We start from the raw sequence: 16198 nt of genomic DNA on the forward strand, positions 1-16198 counted from the left end.
TCTCGTTATGGCGGTAGAACCTCTGCTGCCGTTGTAGATGGGGGGAACAGGTAATACCATTTTGGTGTTGGTTTTATTGTTAGCCAAATACTTTTAGATGCTGTAAGTACCATCTCACTCCAAAAACAGGCTTACTGTCAATGAGCACATGCAGCTCTAACCATAGTTCTTGCTTCAATATTTATAGAACTTCTGAGGATGATGCTTATACACCAGCTCTGTATGTGACAAAGTGGAATTCACTGCCAAAGCGCTCTTTATATAAACACCATGCACCCTGATTTCCTATGAAAAGTGACAACAGCTTTTGCTTTGCCTTCACCCAACAAAAAAACCCCAACTACTTACCAAGGTGATTCACCTCAGTAAATGAAGCAAGTTTAATATATACATACACCCGCATTTACTCATATCTGAAAGCATTTTAATTATCTGGATTGTTTGTTCTTGCCATTTCATCATTCATTCCTGGCAGCGTAGTGCAGGCTCCAGCAAAAGCCGAAGTAAAGTACTACAGATGCTGTCTTAGAAAAAAACGTAAGTTGTCCCAACACGTACACAAGTAATTTTCTACTTTCATAGATGTAGTTTGAGCCTTCTGCAACCTGCAGTTTAATCATTTCTGCAGCCTGCAGTATTTCTGTGACCTGCAAATATGCAAATTATTTTGCATAAAGATACACTTTAATTCACAATTCTGTGTACAGTGTTTTATATTCATTAAAGGAATATTATACAACAAATTTTCTGCAATGTCACATACTTAATCCATCATTTTATTTACACTGTTTGCTTCATTTTAATATTAAGATTCCAATGCCCTTACTTTTAGGCATTATCAAAACTTTGCAACTCTGCCAAAATACAGACAGTTGTAAGACTATCTTACAGGCATAACCTAACTGTTGAAAGGGATCATTAAATGACTTGGTGACACAGTAAATAAATAATTTGTTTAGAAATCAGTAGTTTAAAAACAAGTGTGCATTGTGCAATTAAAAGTTCTAAACATCTTGTGAAATGCAAGAAGTCTGTGCAGTATCAAATTGCCAAAAGAAAGCTAAGGTTATTTCAAGTATATAATTTAAATGTGTTTACAAAGTCTTATATACTTAATTGTTCCACCTGCTTCACTGGAGGAGGTTCCAGTTTTCGGGAAAGTGCAGTTAAAATCTGGCTGAATTTCTCGTATCTTTCATTTTGATTAACTTGTGCTCCTTTGCTGCCCCAGAGCAATCTCATTTGAAATTCCGTCTTGAAGATTTCACTCATCTCTTCATCTGGCTGGAAACCTAGTAAGTAAAGAGAATCCCACAGTATCACCATCAGGCAAGTTGTTTATTCAGAAGAAGCGGCTTTTAAACTATTCCCTCCAAATAAGATAAGCTTTAGTGTGCTGGGTTCCTTTTGCACAATGATCTTAACAAGTTAGTAAAACAGTGAAAATCCTTTCCATGTGACATTCCAGAAGCTCACAAATGGCTCTAGAGACACTAGGACAGGCTATCCTTTGCTCAGTTCTCATTGTCATTATAGCCTGACCTTAAATATAATTACAGATGGATAGATGCTGCCTGCAGAAATACTTACATTTCTCTCCCCTCCCTTAATTTTTTCACTGCAAGTTTAAAATACAGAGTCTCATTATTAACATGCTGCTGCTTTCTGGCTGCAAAGCGGTCAAGATCTCAGTGTTGCATCTGACTCAAAATAAGATTAAAAACAGTCTTATTTTGATGGCTGGTGTTTTATTTGCAAAAATCAGAGTAGGAGTTTTAAATTGTACAGAAGACAGGAAGTTATCAGTCCTTACTGTACATTCTATTCACTTGCTAGAAGATTCAGCATGTTAAGTCATGAGAACTTTTCAGTATGTTCAGCAAAAACGTATGCTATATTGTTTACTAGAGAGCTACAGTGATGAATAATTTACTGTCTGCTTTTAAACAAATTGATGTTGTCCTCAGACTGAGTTTCCTGCAGGACATTTGCTACTATCTCATCTCCCATGAAAGAGGAGAAGAATTTCTCGCACTGACTTTCAGCGGCAATTAGAGGGGACTTTATTCTTCAGACATAACCCAGTCTGTTAACGTGCAGCGGTTTCTCCTGCTGGTGCTTCCCTACCTTCCAGCATCCGTTCTGCAGTCAGGCTGTACGTTTCTGCATTCTGCGCTATGCGACGAGCTGTGGCCAAGTGCTTGAGCATTATTTCGCAGCTTTGGTCACTGCTTTCCCACAGGTCCATGCCTTCAAAAATGACGGCTTGTCGCTCCATCAGGGTAACGAGAGGCATCAGCAGCGGCACTGTTACGTTGTTCTGTGGAACACTGCAGGTCTCTGGGATATATAGAGTAACGAACGAATCATCAGACAGTATAAAGCCTGCTAATTGAAGAAGGTATTGTAACTAACTGCAGTATTCACACCTGTCCTACCAGTTTCCAGTGAACTGGTTGGGGGAGAAGGCCAAGACAAATTAGTGTTAGAAAACTGTACAGGAGAAGGCTCTGCTGAATTATCAGACAGTGGCACAGAGATTTTAAACACATTTAAAATCTGGGTCATTCCAATAAATTCTGTGAGGCTAAAAAGTCTTCCTTCTTGACCCTCCTCCCTTTCTTTTAGAGAAATGTTATTTCCCCCTTGTATCCCTTTGGAGACCAGAGCTGCAGAGACTCTGATGCACAAGCACCTGATGCGACCAGAGGAATTACCTGACTGACCCATTCTTTGTATCTGAGGATTCATCCTCTGATCCAATAGGCAAAGCAAATAAAAAACAAAATCTGCCAGAGGTAACTCTCCCCTGAGGGAGATTTTTTTTCCTGTCTTTGAGGCAAGATGATGCAGCATTTCAGCTTCTGCTCCACATGGGTTTGGGCAGAGTGTCATAGTCTGCATGGGTACATGCACATGCTGATGTTTGGCTGGCAGACTGTTGCCTTCTCTTTCATTGCCTTATACTGCATTACACAAGTTCACGTAGTCATTTTAGCATATGATGCACAGCTATCAAAACAGCAGCTGCCTCATCTCAGGAAATCAGTAGTGGGAGAATTAAAAGGCTAAATAGAAACCGGTGTCGCTCATACTCACTATTCCACTCATCTTGTCCTTCATGCAAAGCTTTGCTAAATGGCTTCAGCTGTTTTTCATACATAATTGCAGTCTGGGTATAGTGATGTCTCAGAGAGGTCCAAGTTTGTTCTAACCTAGTGACCTGTTCAAACAAAATAGAGAATACCCATTATTGACTCTGTAGCGATTCACAGGAAAAGTACACTGCTAGTGACAAAGTTTCTGGTCTGATGATCTCTCTAGTCTTTTAAGAAATTGCATAAATTAAATTAAATAAACCACCAAACAACTCCATGTTTTGGAACATCAACAGAAACAGGTTTTCACCTGTGGCATTTCCAGTGCTTTCATAATGGCAGAAAATGCATACAAATCCCCCAGCGAGTCCTTCAGCTCCACTGCGACTTGGATGATCCTGTTCAGTGTTGCTGCTCGATCTTCCACATTTCCTGTGCAACCCAAGATATCCACAGCTATTCCTATTGCCATGGTATTGTGCCTGTAAGTGAAACATTTTATACTACAGGTTACAAATTATTAATGATACATTATGCTGTAAATGTGTTCAGAGAAGATCAGTTCCAAGGTATACTTCAGTATCTTGGTGTGCCCAGCAAACTTACTAACATCTTTGTATCAAGAACAGCAATACCGTTATATGGAATATATATACATTGGCTTGAATTTGTGTTCTAATAAATTTAATAACTTCTCCGAAGATACTAAATTTCAGCAACCAAACTACTGAAATCTGAATCAGAGAAGCAGAAAAGCTAGCTCAGGGATAGTAGACCCTAATTGTTCCCCCTTAACTTGTGCAGAGGTTTTACAGAAAGCTTTGCTGATCTTTTTTCACTTTGCGAGATCCTCTTGCCTCTTACCCAGTTGCAGAAGGGGAACTACTACCTTCAGTCTCTTCCACAAACCCTCACGTGCTCAGCTAGATTGTAAGTCCCCTGAACTTCAGTCTACCCGAGCTCATAAAGGAGAGGGTGTTCGGCAGCTCTAAGGACGCTGCTTTCAAATGCAATTCCCCTTTCCCTGTATGACATGCATGGAGATGCCCCTTAAAGAATTTTTCCTACGCAAAAAAGAAGTTACATGCTATCTGGCTAAATTGTCTTCTGTACACATGAGTTCAGAAAACGTGCAGGAGAGCATTCTTTGAGGAAATGTAGAGTACAATGTAGCAATAATCTGATCTTCTGGCCATCTGCCCTGGAAATGAGTAACAGGAACATTTACCTTTCAATTAGGTCTAGGCGCAGTTGATGTCCGTAAGGCAAGGTAATCAGTTCAAGACCAGAGTTCACTCCCATAATCCTCCTCATCTCTTCAGAAACTTCTAGTATCCTTGCCACCTGTCAAGTACAAAAATTTGTGCATGAGTTTTGAAATTAACATATTTGAAAAAAAAAAAACAAAAACCAGCCACATAAGAAGTCCTCCACGTTAGTGCAGGGCATATAGAGCCAAGTGCACAGTGTGCAGCATTAGAATGCAGTCAACGAAGAAAAACAATTTTAATTAACTTACGCATATTCTGTGACTTACATAAAAAGACCAATAATAATTTTTTTTGCATGATTCAGCCATCAGAAAACATATAAAAGGTGTGACCAAAATCCTTTATCAACCATCTGTCTTACACTTCCAGAAGAAGATTCATATGCAAGCTCCAGGAAACGTGGTGCTCTTTTGGCCTGATCCTTGTCATGGTGGCACTGCTCTTTGGCCTTAAAGATGTACATGTTTGCTTCACCTTCTTCATTTCTAAAAAGATGACTGCTCAGAATGTTTTTGGATTACACCATATCCTCATGAGGATTAATTAGCCAAAGGACTTTAATGAGGACACTGAACGTTGAGTGCCTAATAAAGTCAGTATGTGAAAACTGACACCCCCACCAATTTGTCTTTGCTTTTTAAACACACAGTATTAGCTACTGGTTATATCAATAACAATTATATATGGTAATTACAAGCAAAACCACATTAATATGATCATGTGAGATTATCTGCCGGTTTAAGGCCTGTATGTTGACACATTTACAAACTAATCTGCTGGCTAAGTCCGAGACACCCATCATCAGGCATTCTTGGCTATGAAAAGATGAAGGCAATCTATCTGAGCCACACAACAAGCCTCACTGGTACAAAATCTAGCACTGCAGAGAAACCTGTTTCACTTCTAGAGACACTGGAGTGACATGAAGCCCCTGGAGACACACTGATTGCTACTCCTGCGTCACAAAAAGCCCTCTCAGGCATGCAAGCAGCAGATAGTCACTCCACACTTAGCATACGGGTGCTTCTTTCATTATTAGAAATGTCATCTTCTAAAAGTTAAACTGAGCTACTGATGCCGGGAGAAGACCTATGAACTTCACCCTTATCACACATCTCAGTACAAAGCATTTATTCTGGCCCGTTCACATGCCAATCCCAGTGTCTCATGCAGTTCTTATCAGTGCCGGCGTATGCAAGAAGTTACCAATGAATGACAGTCACTGGCTCTCAGCACTGCGAGATGAAGGTAAAACAGGCTCCTCTACGTGTCCCAGCTAGTTACTGTTCCTGCTTCAAAATGCAAAAATCTGTTTCTGTAAAACACTCCAGTGACTCTTCATTAATTGTACAGACTCCCACACTTCCAGCAAGACAGCTTCCTTGGCCCCATTCCAAAGTTTATAGGATTTAAAATAAGGAGATTAATAATGAGCTCACTGAATATTTATATATATATTTATATATATATATATTATATATATATATAAAACAAAAGCTTTACTACTTCTTTAATAATAATGGAAACATTATTGTTATTAGGTTGAAGGAAGAAAAGGTGAATTTTGGAACTAAGATGTCAGAGAATGCTCTTACTACTCAGTAAAGAAGCCACAATCTATCACTTCTGAAAAGATCAAGCAATTGTGGAGTTGAGTTTTTGTGAGTCGCCATGTCTGTGTGAAGCCTCACTTAGCAGCAGCCAGCACAGGAGCCCAGTAGCTGGCAGCCACTCACACGCGTCCCGCTGCTGCTCCCGACAGCTGCCCCTTGCCTGGACCTATGGTGTGAACCAGTGCAGCAGCTCCAGGAGAGCGCTACAGACACGTTTCTTCTGGAGCACCACCATTCCCACTTCCTTTCTTGTCTGCAATGGAGTTGCCCAGTAAGTAGCCATGTGTGTGGCTTCTCAAGCTGCTCTTAGAAAAACAACCAACCAAAAACCAAGAAAGGCCATGACACTTGGTTCCTGTAGCTGCTCTGTGGCAGGTAACAGCACTCAGTCGTCCCAGCAAAATGGTGCAGATTCAACTGCAGCTGCATTCCTTTTATTACACTAAGTCATTATCTCATAAGGAAGCAACTTCTCCTGTCTTTCCGTATTTCTGATCCAATAGCTGATCTCCAAGCCGTGTCAGATAAATAAAGTCTACGTTGTAAAAAATAGTTCTTCCTGGTTTTACACCTTTCTAAACAATTCCACTAGCAATATGGTTCCCTCATAGGACAGAAAAGCAGAACTCCTGATAGCTATTTTCCCACACCACCTATCCAGCTGTAAGAGACTCAGACAATCATTAGAAGAGCAGCTAATTTTAGCAGTTTAAATATATTTAGTTCCATTAAACATCTATTATAGCCAGCAGTATGGCAACCAGGTAATGTCTGTCTATTGTTTGCCCTTGCAAGATAACGAGCTATTTCCTGTCACGAGTAGTTCCTTCCACAATGGTTTACAGCACAGACAGGCTCCTCCTCCAGTGGGGAAGAAAGGCTGAATCACAGATATACAGCAACTGATAGGAGAGTTAAAAGATGTATGGAACACTGAGAATTTAAGTCTAAAGTCAAGGATGGTGAGAGGCCTTTAGTCCAAAGGGTTTGTTAACATTATTGTTCTTCAAATGGAAAAAAAAAAAAAACAACCCACCCTAAAAATTCCTGCAAGCAGGTTAATACACAATACAGACTATAAATCTACCCATTAATCTTTTCAAATCAGTTCTTTAAAAAGTCTAAATTTGCACATGGTAAAATAAAATGCAAGATTATTTTTTTTTTTACCTTGCAGTCCATTCTAAGAATATGCTGTGCAATAATCTTTGGATTGTTGTTGGTGAAAAGCTCCTTAACTCTTCTTAACATTGACGTTTCCAATGGCTTGTTTTCAGGAGGAAGTAGTCTGGATTCAAAATCGTTTGGTTTAAAACTAGACACTGTCTCAAAAACAGGTGCAGAAAAGATGCTGTCTTCTTCAGTCATCTCAGTTGAAGCTTCTAAAGGATCTGCAGAGTTCACGGTAGGGTCATCTTCCAGGATGAAATAGTTTGTTTCCGAGTTCCTGAATGAGTGTGTTCCTTTCTCCTTTCGTGTCAGATGTTCTACATAGCTGTTTTTCTGACATAAATGTTGTTTCGTTGCTGCAGGATCTCCAGCAGGGCTTAGTTCACAATAGTGTCCTTCTGAACTGTGGGAGGCCAAAGGAGAATCCGGGGGCTTCATCAGGGGTGCTTTGCTGGGTTTAGGTGGAGGCTTTGGACAGAGCTGACTGTCTGAGCCTCGAAGAGCTTCCCCTACTTGTGATTCAGAGGTGACTTTCTGAACAACTGTGGGGCTTAGAGAAGGTTCACTGCCTGTTCTAAACGCAGGAGAGCTTGGACAGGAGTCTGCATCAGCTTCAGGTAATCGAGACGGATGTCTTGAACCTGCAGGGAAAAACGGTAATTTAGAAGGCCAAAACACACAATTCCGGATGCCTATCCCAGGGTTCATCTCAGTGCTGTTTCCTGAGGAAAATATTGTCAGTTCATGTCAATTGTTCACTAACAAAAATGTATATGAAATTATATTTTGAGGAATGAGCTAGCCAGCAAATTCCATTCACTTGCTGATCCTCCCAAAATCCCAAATACATAGAACAGCTGCACCATAATATTATTCTGTGGTAATGCTGACAATAATTCCAGTCCCTGCTGCATACATAGGCTACACTGTCAGAGCTGGATGGTCTCCATGGCTTGGAATAGGAGGTTTCTTTGTAACCTGATCTAGGCTATAAAAACAGAAACTTCCAGCCACACCGCATAAAAGATGAGTCATTTCTGTGAATGACAAGTTTGAGATGAAAGAAAAGCTTCCCTAAGTCAAGCCTGAACCTGCAATAAGGTATGGAAGGAATGAATTTCAGGGATGCTAATCTTTTTGCTAAACAGCAGGTGATTTGAAGAGCTAAAGAAACATCCATGGACTTCTATGTATTTATGCCTCATCCTGTACTCATTGCGTATGCAAACCTCGTTATCCAATACAGGACCGAACCCTTATCAGACGTTCCCAATCTGCAGTTCTCAGTGCGTTTCCTGGTACCTACAGCAAAGTGGCCACTTGCATCATGTGGGCTTTACTGCTTGTTTCCAGCTGGCTCTCAACCTATGCAGACAACAACATCTGCAAATCACAGCCTTTCACCACTCATAAGCAGTACGATACCAGACCCTGCTCGAAGGACCCCATGACAAAATGCAGAGCAGAACTCTTCAGGTTAACTGTTAAGGTACCAAAAGAAAAGTATTTGCAGACATGGATTGGAGTATGATAATCAATTCAATTACAGATGGGCAGAAGCTCATTTTATGAATGTCTGCCCATCCCACTTAAACACAGGAGCATGCCCTTTCTAGCAAAATAGAGTCTCACTATAGAAATACTTAATACTGTCTTTGTCTCTAGAAGCCTTTCCACAACAGGCACTGTAAATTTTAACATCTACCATATTCAAAATTACTAGCAGCCTTGGAAGTCAAACACTAAAATTCGTCCACATGGGAACAGATGCATCATTGCAAGCTTCCTTACAACAGTGTTAGTATGGAAACAATTGCTTAAACCTCTGAAGAATCTGAGAAAGAAAAAGGCACACTCAACAACTGATCAGACCTTGGTAGACCTTGCATCACTGGAGAAAGACGACGACAGCGGTCATGGAACCAGACAGCAGCAAAGATGTTGAAAGGAATGAAAAGCAAAAGGGATGGCGGGAAGAGAGAGCTTGAGAGAGACAGAAGGACAGAACTGACTACGAGCACTATGGTAATGCTTTTCTCCTGGAGAGGAACACTACCACATCTGCACACTTCACTCTGAGAAAAAGCAGTTACCAGGATTTCCATGAAACATCGCTTCTACTTAATAGACTTCTGTCAGAATGACATGAGTGAAACAAGTCAGTTCTTGCAAAGCACAAGTAAGGAAACATAGTACTGTCAAAAAGGATGTTAAAGCCAACTGTAGCTGTCATTTTTTTGGTGCGGAAGCCTGCTAAGTTGTGTGCTAAGGTATTCAACTAGCTGGTGCGTTGCAAATTAAAAGAAAAAACTTCCAATGACTTAAAGAGCAAGCAGTATGCTAACACAGCTTACACTGGCCATTAAATATAACCGTACATACAGTACTCAGAACACTCAACAGCATCACTTTGGTCTGAAGTGTAACAGACGACCCGGGCACACACGGATTCTAAGTTAATTAAAAAACATACCTATTAGCAGATAGCTCTCTGACTGGTGAGCCTTTAGAGGGAATCTTTTCTCTGGAACATGATCCAAACTAGCTGGCTGGCTACCACTTTTTTCTTTGTTTCTAGGGTAAACAAAAATGCAAACAAAAACATACAAATATGTCCAACACTTAACATACATACCTAATTGCCAGAATATACCATAACCAGTGCAAGGATCATTAGCTTTCCACTTGGGCAGCTTATAAGAAGAAAAGGTAAAGGTACTTCATGCTGTTGTGGTAGCAATGAAATGGGCTATAACATGTGTGGTCCTGCAGCATTCGTGACAGTGTTTCTTTGAATGTTGAGGCTTTTTTATAGAACATTCTATTTGAACACTGAATAGGATCCATTATTCCACACTTCTTATTTTTATAGCAGAAGTCAAATACGAAAAGACTGCTCTGGAGCAGCAGTAAGATTTTATTTTAATCCTTTGTCTTATACTAGTCAAGATTTGCCAAATCACTGATGTAGACGCTGCACCGGTGTTGTGCTTCCAGAGTCTACATTTGCTCTCACTCTGTGGATTTGGGGATTTTTAGCAAAGGATTTTTTAGGCCCTAAAAATCCTTTGCTAAAAATCAGCCAAACCCTCATGCCTAGTCTCCCATCTAAAATCAGAGTGAAAATTCACATCACCTACAGCAGGAGCTGACAGAGTTACCTCATTTCCCTCCATAGGGACAGCAAAATTAAAGTACCTCAAAAGATTTCCTCTGGGTGTGCTCTGCTCCGGGGATTGCATGCTGGATATACCAAGACTCAGCCTTTTTGCACTCTCGGTTTTTCCTTCAGGGATACTTGGCTCTTTTTGTCGGACTGGACTTACACCATACTTTTCTTCTAGACACCGGAGAGGCACGTTCCTGTTGATAGGCTGAAAAATAATTGCTCCGCTCTGCTTTGATATTGGTGTGCGATTCCCAACATAGTATCTAACTAAGCCGGGGATACTGTCAAAACTTTCAAGTTCAAACTGATACTGAACTCGACAGTAGGCTTCATTGAGTCTTACAACCGTTCTGTTGATTTTAAAATGCTGAGAGGTATTTTTCCACTGACAGGTAAGAACAAAGTTCCCAGGACTGGAGAGAGAATCCCTGATCAGAAAATCTCCATCTCTCTGAACTAGGCCTTCTGCCACCTTTGAGGAAAAAGAATTATACAAAAAAATACTTTCAGAATCAGAAAACAAGTAGTCAAAGAACACATCGTAACAAAATATTCTTAAACATAGGACTTAATTTGGCTGCTCTGGGAGGAGACAAAGCCAGAAATACAAAGCAAAGCATGAAGTGTGGTAGAAGAATGATGTCTCCAATTCTAAAATAAAAGCTCATCCCACAGCAGAAATCTGGAGGGGCTTCTTGGAAAATGCCCAGCAGCCAGAAGCACGATCCACTTTTGCATATGTATTTCTTCTAGTTTGCTAATAGAAAATAAGGCATGAAGGGAAAGCAATGACTCAGAATTTTAGAGTTTAAAACATCTGAACAGTGAGTCACACTGAAGTTTAGAAGCCACTACTACTGGGCCCCAGAAACTGTCCTTTCATTATTACCTTAAGTGACAGAAGCTTTCGTTTTTTTTTTATTCTTTGTGAATACTGCATAGTAGTAGGAAGAGCCAGAAAAATCCTGTTTTTCTGTTTTGAACTAGTCCTTTCGTGTGATAAACTATGCATTGAACAGGTTAAGCGCAGTGTGTGGCTGCTGCGGCTGCCCTCCCCGCTGTGCCAAGGGCAGCTCCCGCTGGCTCGGCGCAGGGGGAGCTCCAGGTGCTCTGGGAACCTACGCTCCAGCCGAGCGACGGCTTTAACATACATTTAACTACATTTCAAAGGATTAAAAATTAAGTTATTGCACAGATTTTCTTGTGCTTTTGGTTTTTTTTTTACCCTCCACACCGAATTTCAAGTGCAAGAAAGAAAATAAACAAGAACATTTTAACTTTGATTAAGAATACTGAACCAAATTAGTGTGTCTGAAAAATATGTGGGGACAGTATAAAGCTTAAATTCCAATTCTGCCCTTCTCCTTCCTCCACACAAATCCTGAAACATTTGTATTTTCTGCCCCAAATCCTTCCTTAGCCTCATTTTATGCCCAAGCTGTGATAAATACCATAGCATTCACACTAATAAGCATTACATTTCTACTAAATTAATGCAGCTATCAGAGCTGTGTACAGTACTTTAGTGCAATTCTGCTTGTCTATAAAAGCTCAAAACAGTGTTGGCAATGCAAAGACCACGTACCTGCCGAGGAATACGTCCATGGTACCAGGCATGGCTACGCAAATCTTCACTACTTAGCTGCAGTTCTTCCTCTAACTCCTTCTTCAGTTTTTCTGGGCTGTTATCCATAACTTGCCTCTCCCTAGAAAACTGCAATAAAAGATTAAAAGCTTCGACTGTGCCAAGTTTAGTGATTAACATTTTACCTGGGTTATAACTTCCATCACATGATCTGCAGTAGCCACTGGAATGCAGGTGCTGCTGGCAGCAGGCTGGCTTGGCTCTCTACACTGTATTTGCAAAATCCAGCATTCAGTGAGATAACGTGTGATTGTTATACACTGCACGGAACAGAGCAAAGTGTTCTGTTTGTACACCAAGCTAACAATGACACACCTACAAAGTCACTTCTCTTATTACTTTCTCTTTCCCATAAGAGTTCTAACTATGCCCAAAAAAAATGGAGCTAGACCCAAATGCTCTGCTCCAATATTCTTCCTCCTGTGTAAATTCCCCTTTTAAATTCAGCTTCTTTCCCCCTCCCCCCGCCCCTGAACCCATCCAATTAAGAACATTCCAAATGCATCAAGACAGGCTAACCTCTAGGACGTACATTTTCTCTGCTGCACTAAAAAAGTGCCAAAGTAGATTTTCAACCTTGAAGGGCTTACTTCCAATGGTCATTAAATCTGCACGTCCAAGATGTTCCCTTCTTAAGGGAAAAAAGCTCTTGTTGCCCTTAGCACAAAAAGCATGAGATCTGCTTGGACATATCTCCATCACCACTACACAACTACAAGATTTTCTGGAAATTTTCAATCTTCATCTCTTCTTGGAGGACAGCTTCCATGCTGGACCACTCTGGCTCATTAGTCCTTCTTGTGGATGCAGTGTTGCTAACAGAGTAAGGCGCAGTATCTTCCCTAGAGAGTTGTCATCTACTCTCTCATAAGCACTCAGGAGGGAAGTTCCTTGGACTTCCTTACGTTCTCCAAGGGCTGGGGACTCCAGCCCATCTTTACTGCTGCTGAAGAGTTTCAAAAGCCAAAGATATCCAATCAAAACAACTTAATTGCAGGGAACGTGTTCTACACTGATCAAAGAATCAGAGTATACCCTCTCTTAAAAGAAAGTACATTTAAAAAAAAAAAAAAGATGGGGGGGGGTGCGAGAGAGAGAGAGAGGCCTCCAGCTGGAGAGCAGACATTTTTCCCCAGTGAATTACGCATTTTTTTTCTTAGCTGTGGATATGAGCCAAAGCTCACAGGTTCCCTTCACTGACACACTGATGTAAATATGCAACACATGCATTATTTAAAAAAGAACTGGGAATGCTCGCCCACCGATCCTATTCTTTCCGTGAACACTGCTCTCTATAGCATTTTCTTCTTCATATTGACTACTCACAGCACCTAACCGTGGGAGCAGGTGGCACACATTTAGCACTTCTTTCACCAATCCTCCCTGCAATTTCAGCAGACTGAATTACAGCAGATCACTAGACAGCAGATTTTTGGTGGAATAATGCCAGAAGAGGCATCCTGCTGCCAAGACTATTTAAACGTGCTGGGAGCCCAGAGAAATTCTGAGATGAGTTCTCCTCGCTGCTTTTCTCAGAGAAAACTAAGACTTCTCTTACACAAATACAAATGAGCGTAGTAGCTTATACGGGAAGGCAACAGATAAAAACAACCTGGTAAAGAATCACTTTTCACCTCAGTTTGGCTTCTGTGAACAGGGTGGTATTTATCCATACAAATGTGGTTCAAAATGGACAATCATTTTCAACAAGGAGTAAATCCTGTGTGCTTTTGTACAGTCAAGGCCTTTCATCAACTCCTCCCAAGCTTTACAAGAAGAAAAGTCTGTGCAGGAACAAACCATGCCACAAAAAAAGACCTTCACTGCAAGGGCTCTTTCATAAAACCACGTACAACATGAAGCGATTAAGTTACTGGGTGTAGAAAGAGTCATAGAAGAGGCCTGGTGTGGATTCAAGTCCAAAAGCGTATCAGAGTTCAAAATATAGTCAAGTAAGGCCAAAAATCTCCCCTCCACTCCAAACCTCTGTGACCTACCAGACTAACACAGCTAAAGGCCTAGTGGCACATGCCTGCCACCTTTATTTCCCAACTCAAAGGGCTGGGTATCCATGTAAAGCTGACGGGCATTGATTCCAGAATTAACAGTTAACCATTTCACTGCTACATCTTACGGCATTTACATAAGCTGAGGGCAGAGCAAAGAGCACACAAATTGAGACGAGACTTTTCAAGAGCACTTTTCCCCTGACTGCACAAGAAAGCAGCTGGAGAACTTTTAAAGTACCCCCTTCCACTCTAAACAACAGCGTTCAGTTGTAACAGTATACAAAATCTTTTACATTCATAGCTGTGTATTTTGCTGACCTTCTGAAAGGAACCATTACTTTTGCGTGAATTGTATTTAAGTTTTTGAAAGATGCTTTTGACTGAATATATATCTTACAAACCCCCAAAACTACTGTATCGTTAGCATCATTCCAAAAGCATCTCACTGTATCTCAGTGGTAGGCAAAGCTACGGTAAATGCAACAGACTATAGCAGGCAAATGCAATAACTGAATTTGCTTAGGAGAGCTAGATTCTTAGCCAACAAAAAGAGCTATAGGTCTTTGTGAACAGACTAATTTCATCCATTGTACTGACACAAATTATCTTAAAAAATCAGGCTGATCAAGTTACAGATACACAGGAATTATAAATACAGCAGAGAAACCGAGGATTTCTTCTGGTGGTTAAATGGATTTTTCGCTACTTGAACGAACATAATGAGACACATATTGCACTTGAATAACATCTAGCAACACAACAGGAAAAACATTTAAGGAATCCAAACCAAGTGAATTGTTAACATTCATGATTATTGGTTTGTTAAAAATCCTCTCCACCATGGTCTACCACACTGAGCATGCTCTGACTGCCAGAGGTCAGACACCTCCTGAGATGAAGCAAACGTGCTTAAATAACCCTTATGCAACTCTGAACTTAGTGGAAGAACTCCTGTGGCTAGCACAAATCCCAAAATACACGGGGGGAAACTGCCTAGGTAAGCAAGTTTAGTAATAGCATGTCTTCCGGAACAGTTTTTTGCTGGCCGAGTCTGATTTCTTATACAACCTACATCCATTAAAGGAGAAGCGTGACCAATGAACTACCTGTAATCACACCAGCCTATACCTTTCTATTCTCAATGCTATACCCAAGGTCCTGCAAGAATTTCTGCATACACTGAACCTGCCGTCAGGCAAGTAAGGGCTCAAAAATCACTCCAGGGCCAGCCTACACAAGCATGTTCGTCTGTAAATATGGAAGAGCGTAAGCTTAGAACAGTGTACTTAGCTATGTCAAAGCACTTTCTTTTAAAAGGTGACCTATTCCACGCAATGCAACGCAGATACTTCAGCTTCATTTCCCAATAACACCCAAAAGTTAATGGATAGTAATGACATGCTGTAAATTCGCACTAATTTCATAGTGACAAACCAACCTTCATTTAGTAGCATGTCTTCAGTTTATGCCTTTGTCTAAGACACTTTGTTGGCTCCTACCTGGTGAATGAAAGAAACTTGAATTTACATTTACAGTTAGTGAAGTGGATGGTAAAAAGAAATTAAAAAAAAAAGTCTAGGACAAAAATTAATGACTTGAGTATATTCTGCCACAAAACGCGGTTGGAGCAATACAGGGAAGCTTCCAGTTTAAATCCTTTACGATTTCCAAATAGTAACAACCCTGTCAGAGATCCCTGGAATATAAAAGCAAATCAAGTCAGCAGAACCCTTTTCAGATACAGATGCTTCTCCTGACCTACAAAGCACTCCCCCTAAGTATGTGCTTTCCAGAACTGTTTGTTCACATTTTAGTCACATTGTTTCCAGTCCTGGTGCTATTTTAAGATATTCCTGCCATGCTGACTTTTTGTGAACAGGTCTTCAAAGAAAAATACGTAGCTATTTAGCAATACAATACTATCAACCTCCAGCAAAAGCCCTCAATCCTACTTACACACCCAATGCAAAACCTAAAGAGCCAAGAGTTTAGGAGGAGGAAAAGAATCCCCAATCAGCACAGTTATTTCAGTGTTTTTAATAAATGCCACGCAAGTTCATTATATTTCACAAAGGATTTCTACTTGAGGGCCATTAAAATAAAAGCAGACTGTGCTTACAGATGTAACAAGCCACCCTTGATGTTACATATTCTTTTACCTTTTTTTCAGGCAAATATTAATCTAGTGTACCAAAAACGGGAATCAAAGATTAAGGAAGTAAA

The 16198-nt window shown here is 40.5% G+C and overlaps 1 protein-coding gene across 8 annotated transcripts in view; it reads right to left on the bottom strand.

Moving 5' to 3' along the window:
- Positions 1-64: 64 nt before the first annotated feature.
- The window catches only part of BCAR3 (BCAR3 adaptor protein, NSP family member), a 113461-nt gene continuing 97327 nt past the window's right edge, over positions 65-16198 (bottom strand). For all 8 annotated transcript variants that reach the window (XM_063343018.1, XM_063343023.1, XM_063343020.1 and 5 more), the window contains 9 exons: positions 11907-12035; positions 10351-10793; positions 9626-9726; positions 7153-7793; positions 4327-4442; positions 3409-3580; positions 3100-3223; positions 2128-2340; positions 65-1292 (listed from right to left, as the gene is read on the bottom strand). In XM_063343018.1, coding sequence (XP_063199088.1) covers positions 1105-1292; positions 2128-2340; positions 3100-3223; positions 3409-3580; positions 4327-4442; positions 7153-7793; positions 9626-9726; positions 10351-10793; positions 11907-12035 — 2127 coding nt within the window. In that variant the 3' untranslated portion in view covers positions 65-1104. The remainder of the gene's footprint in view (positions 1293-2127; positions 2341-3099; positions 3224-3408; positions 3581-4326; positions 4443-7152; positions 7794-9625; positions 9727-10350; positions 10794-11906; positions 12036-16198) is intronic.

This window comes from Chroicocephalus ridibundus, chromosome 8 (assembly GCF_963924245.1).
Source record: "Chroicocephalus ridibundus chromosome 8, bChrRid1.1, whole genome shotgun sequence".
In the NCBI taxonomy this organism is placed as follows: Eukaryota; Metazoa; Chordata; class Aves; order Charadriiformes; family Laridae; genus Chroicocephalus; species Chroicocephalus ridibundus.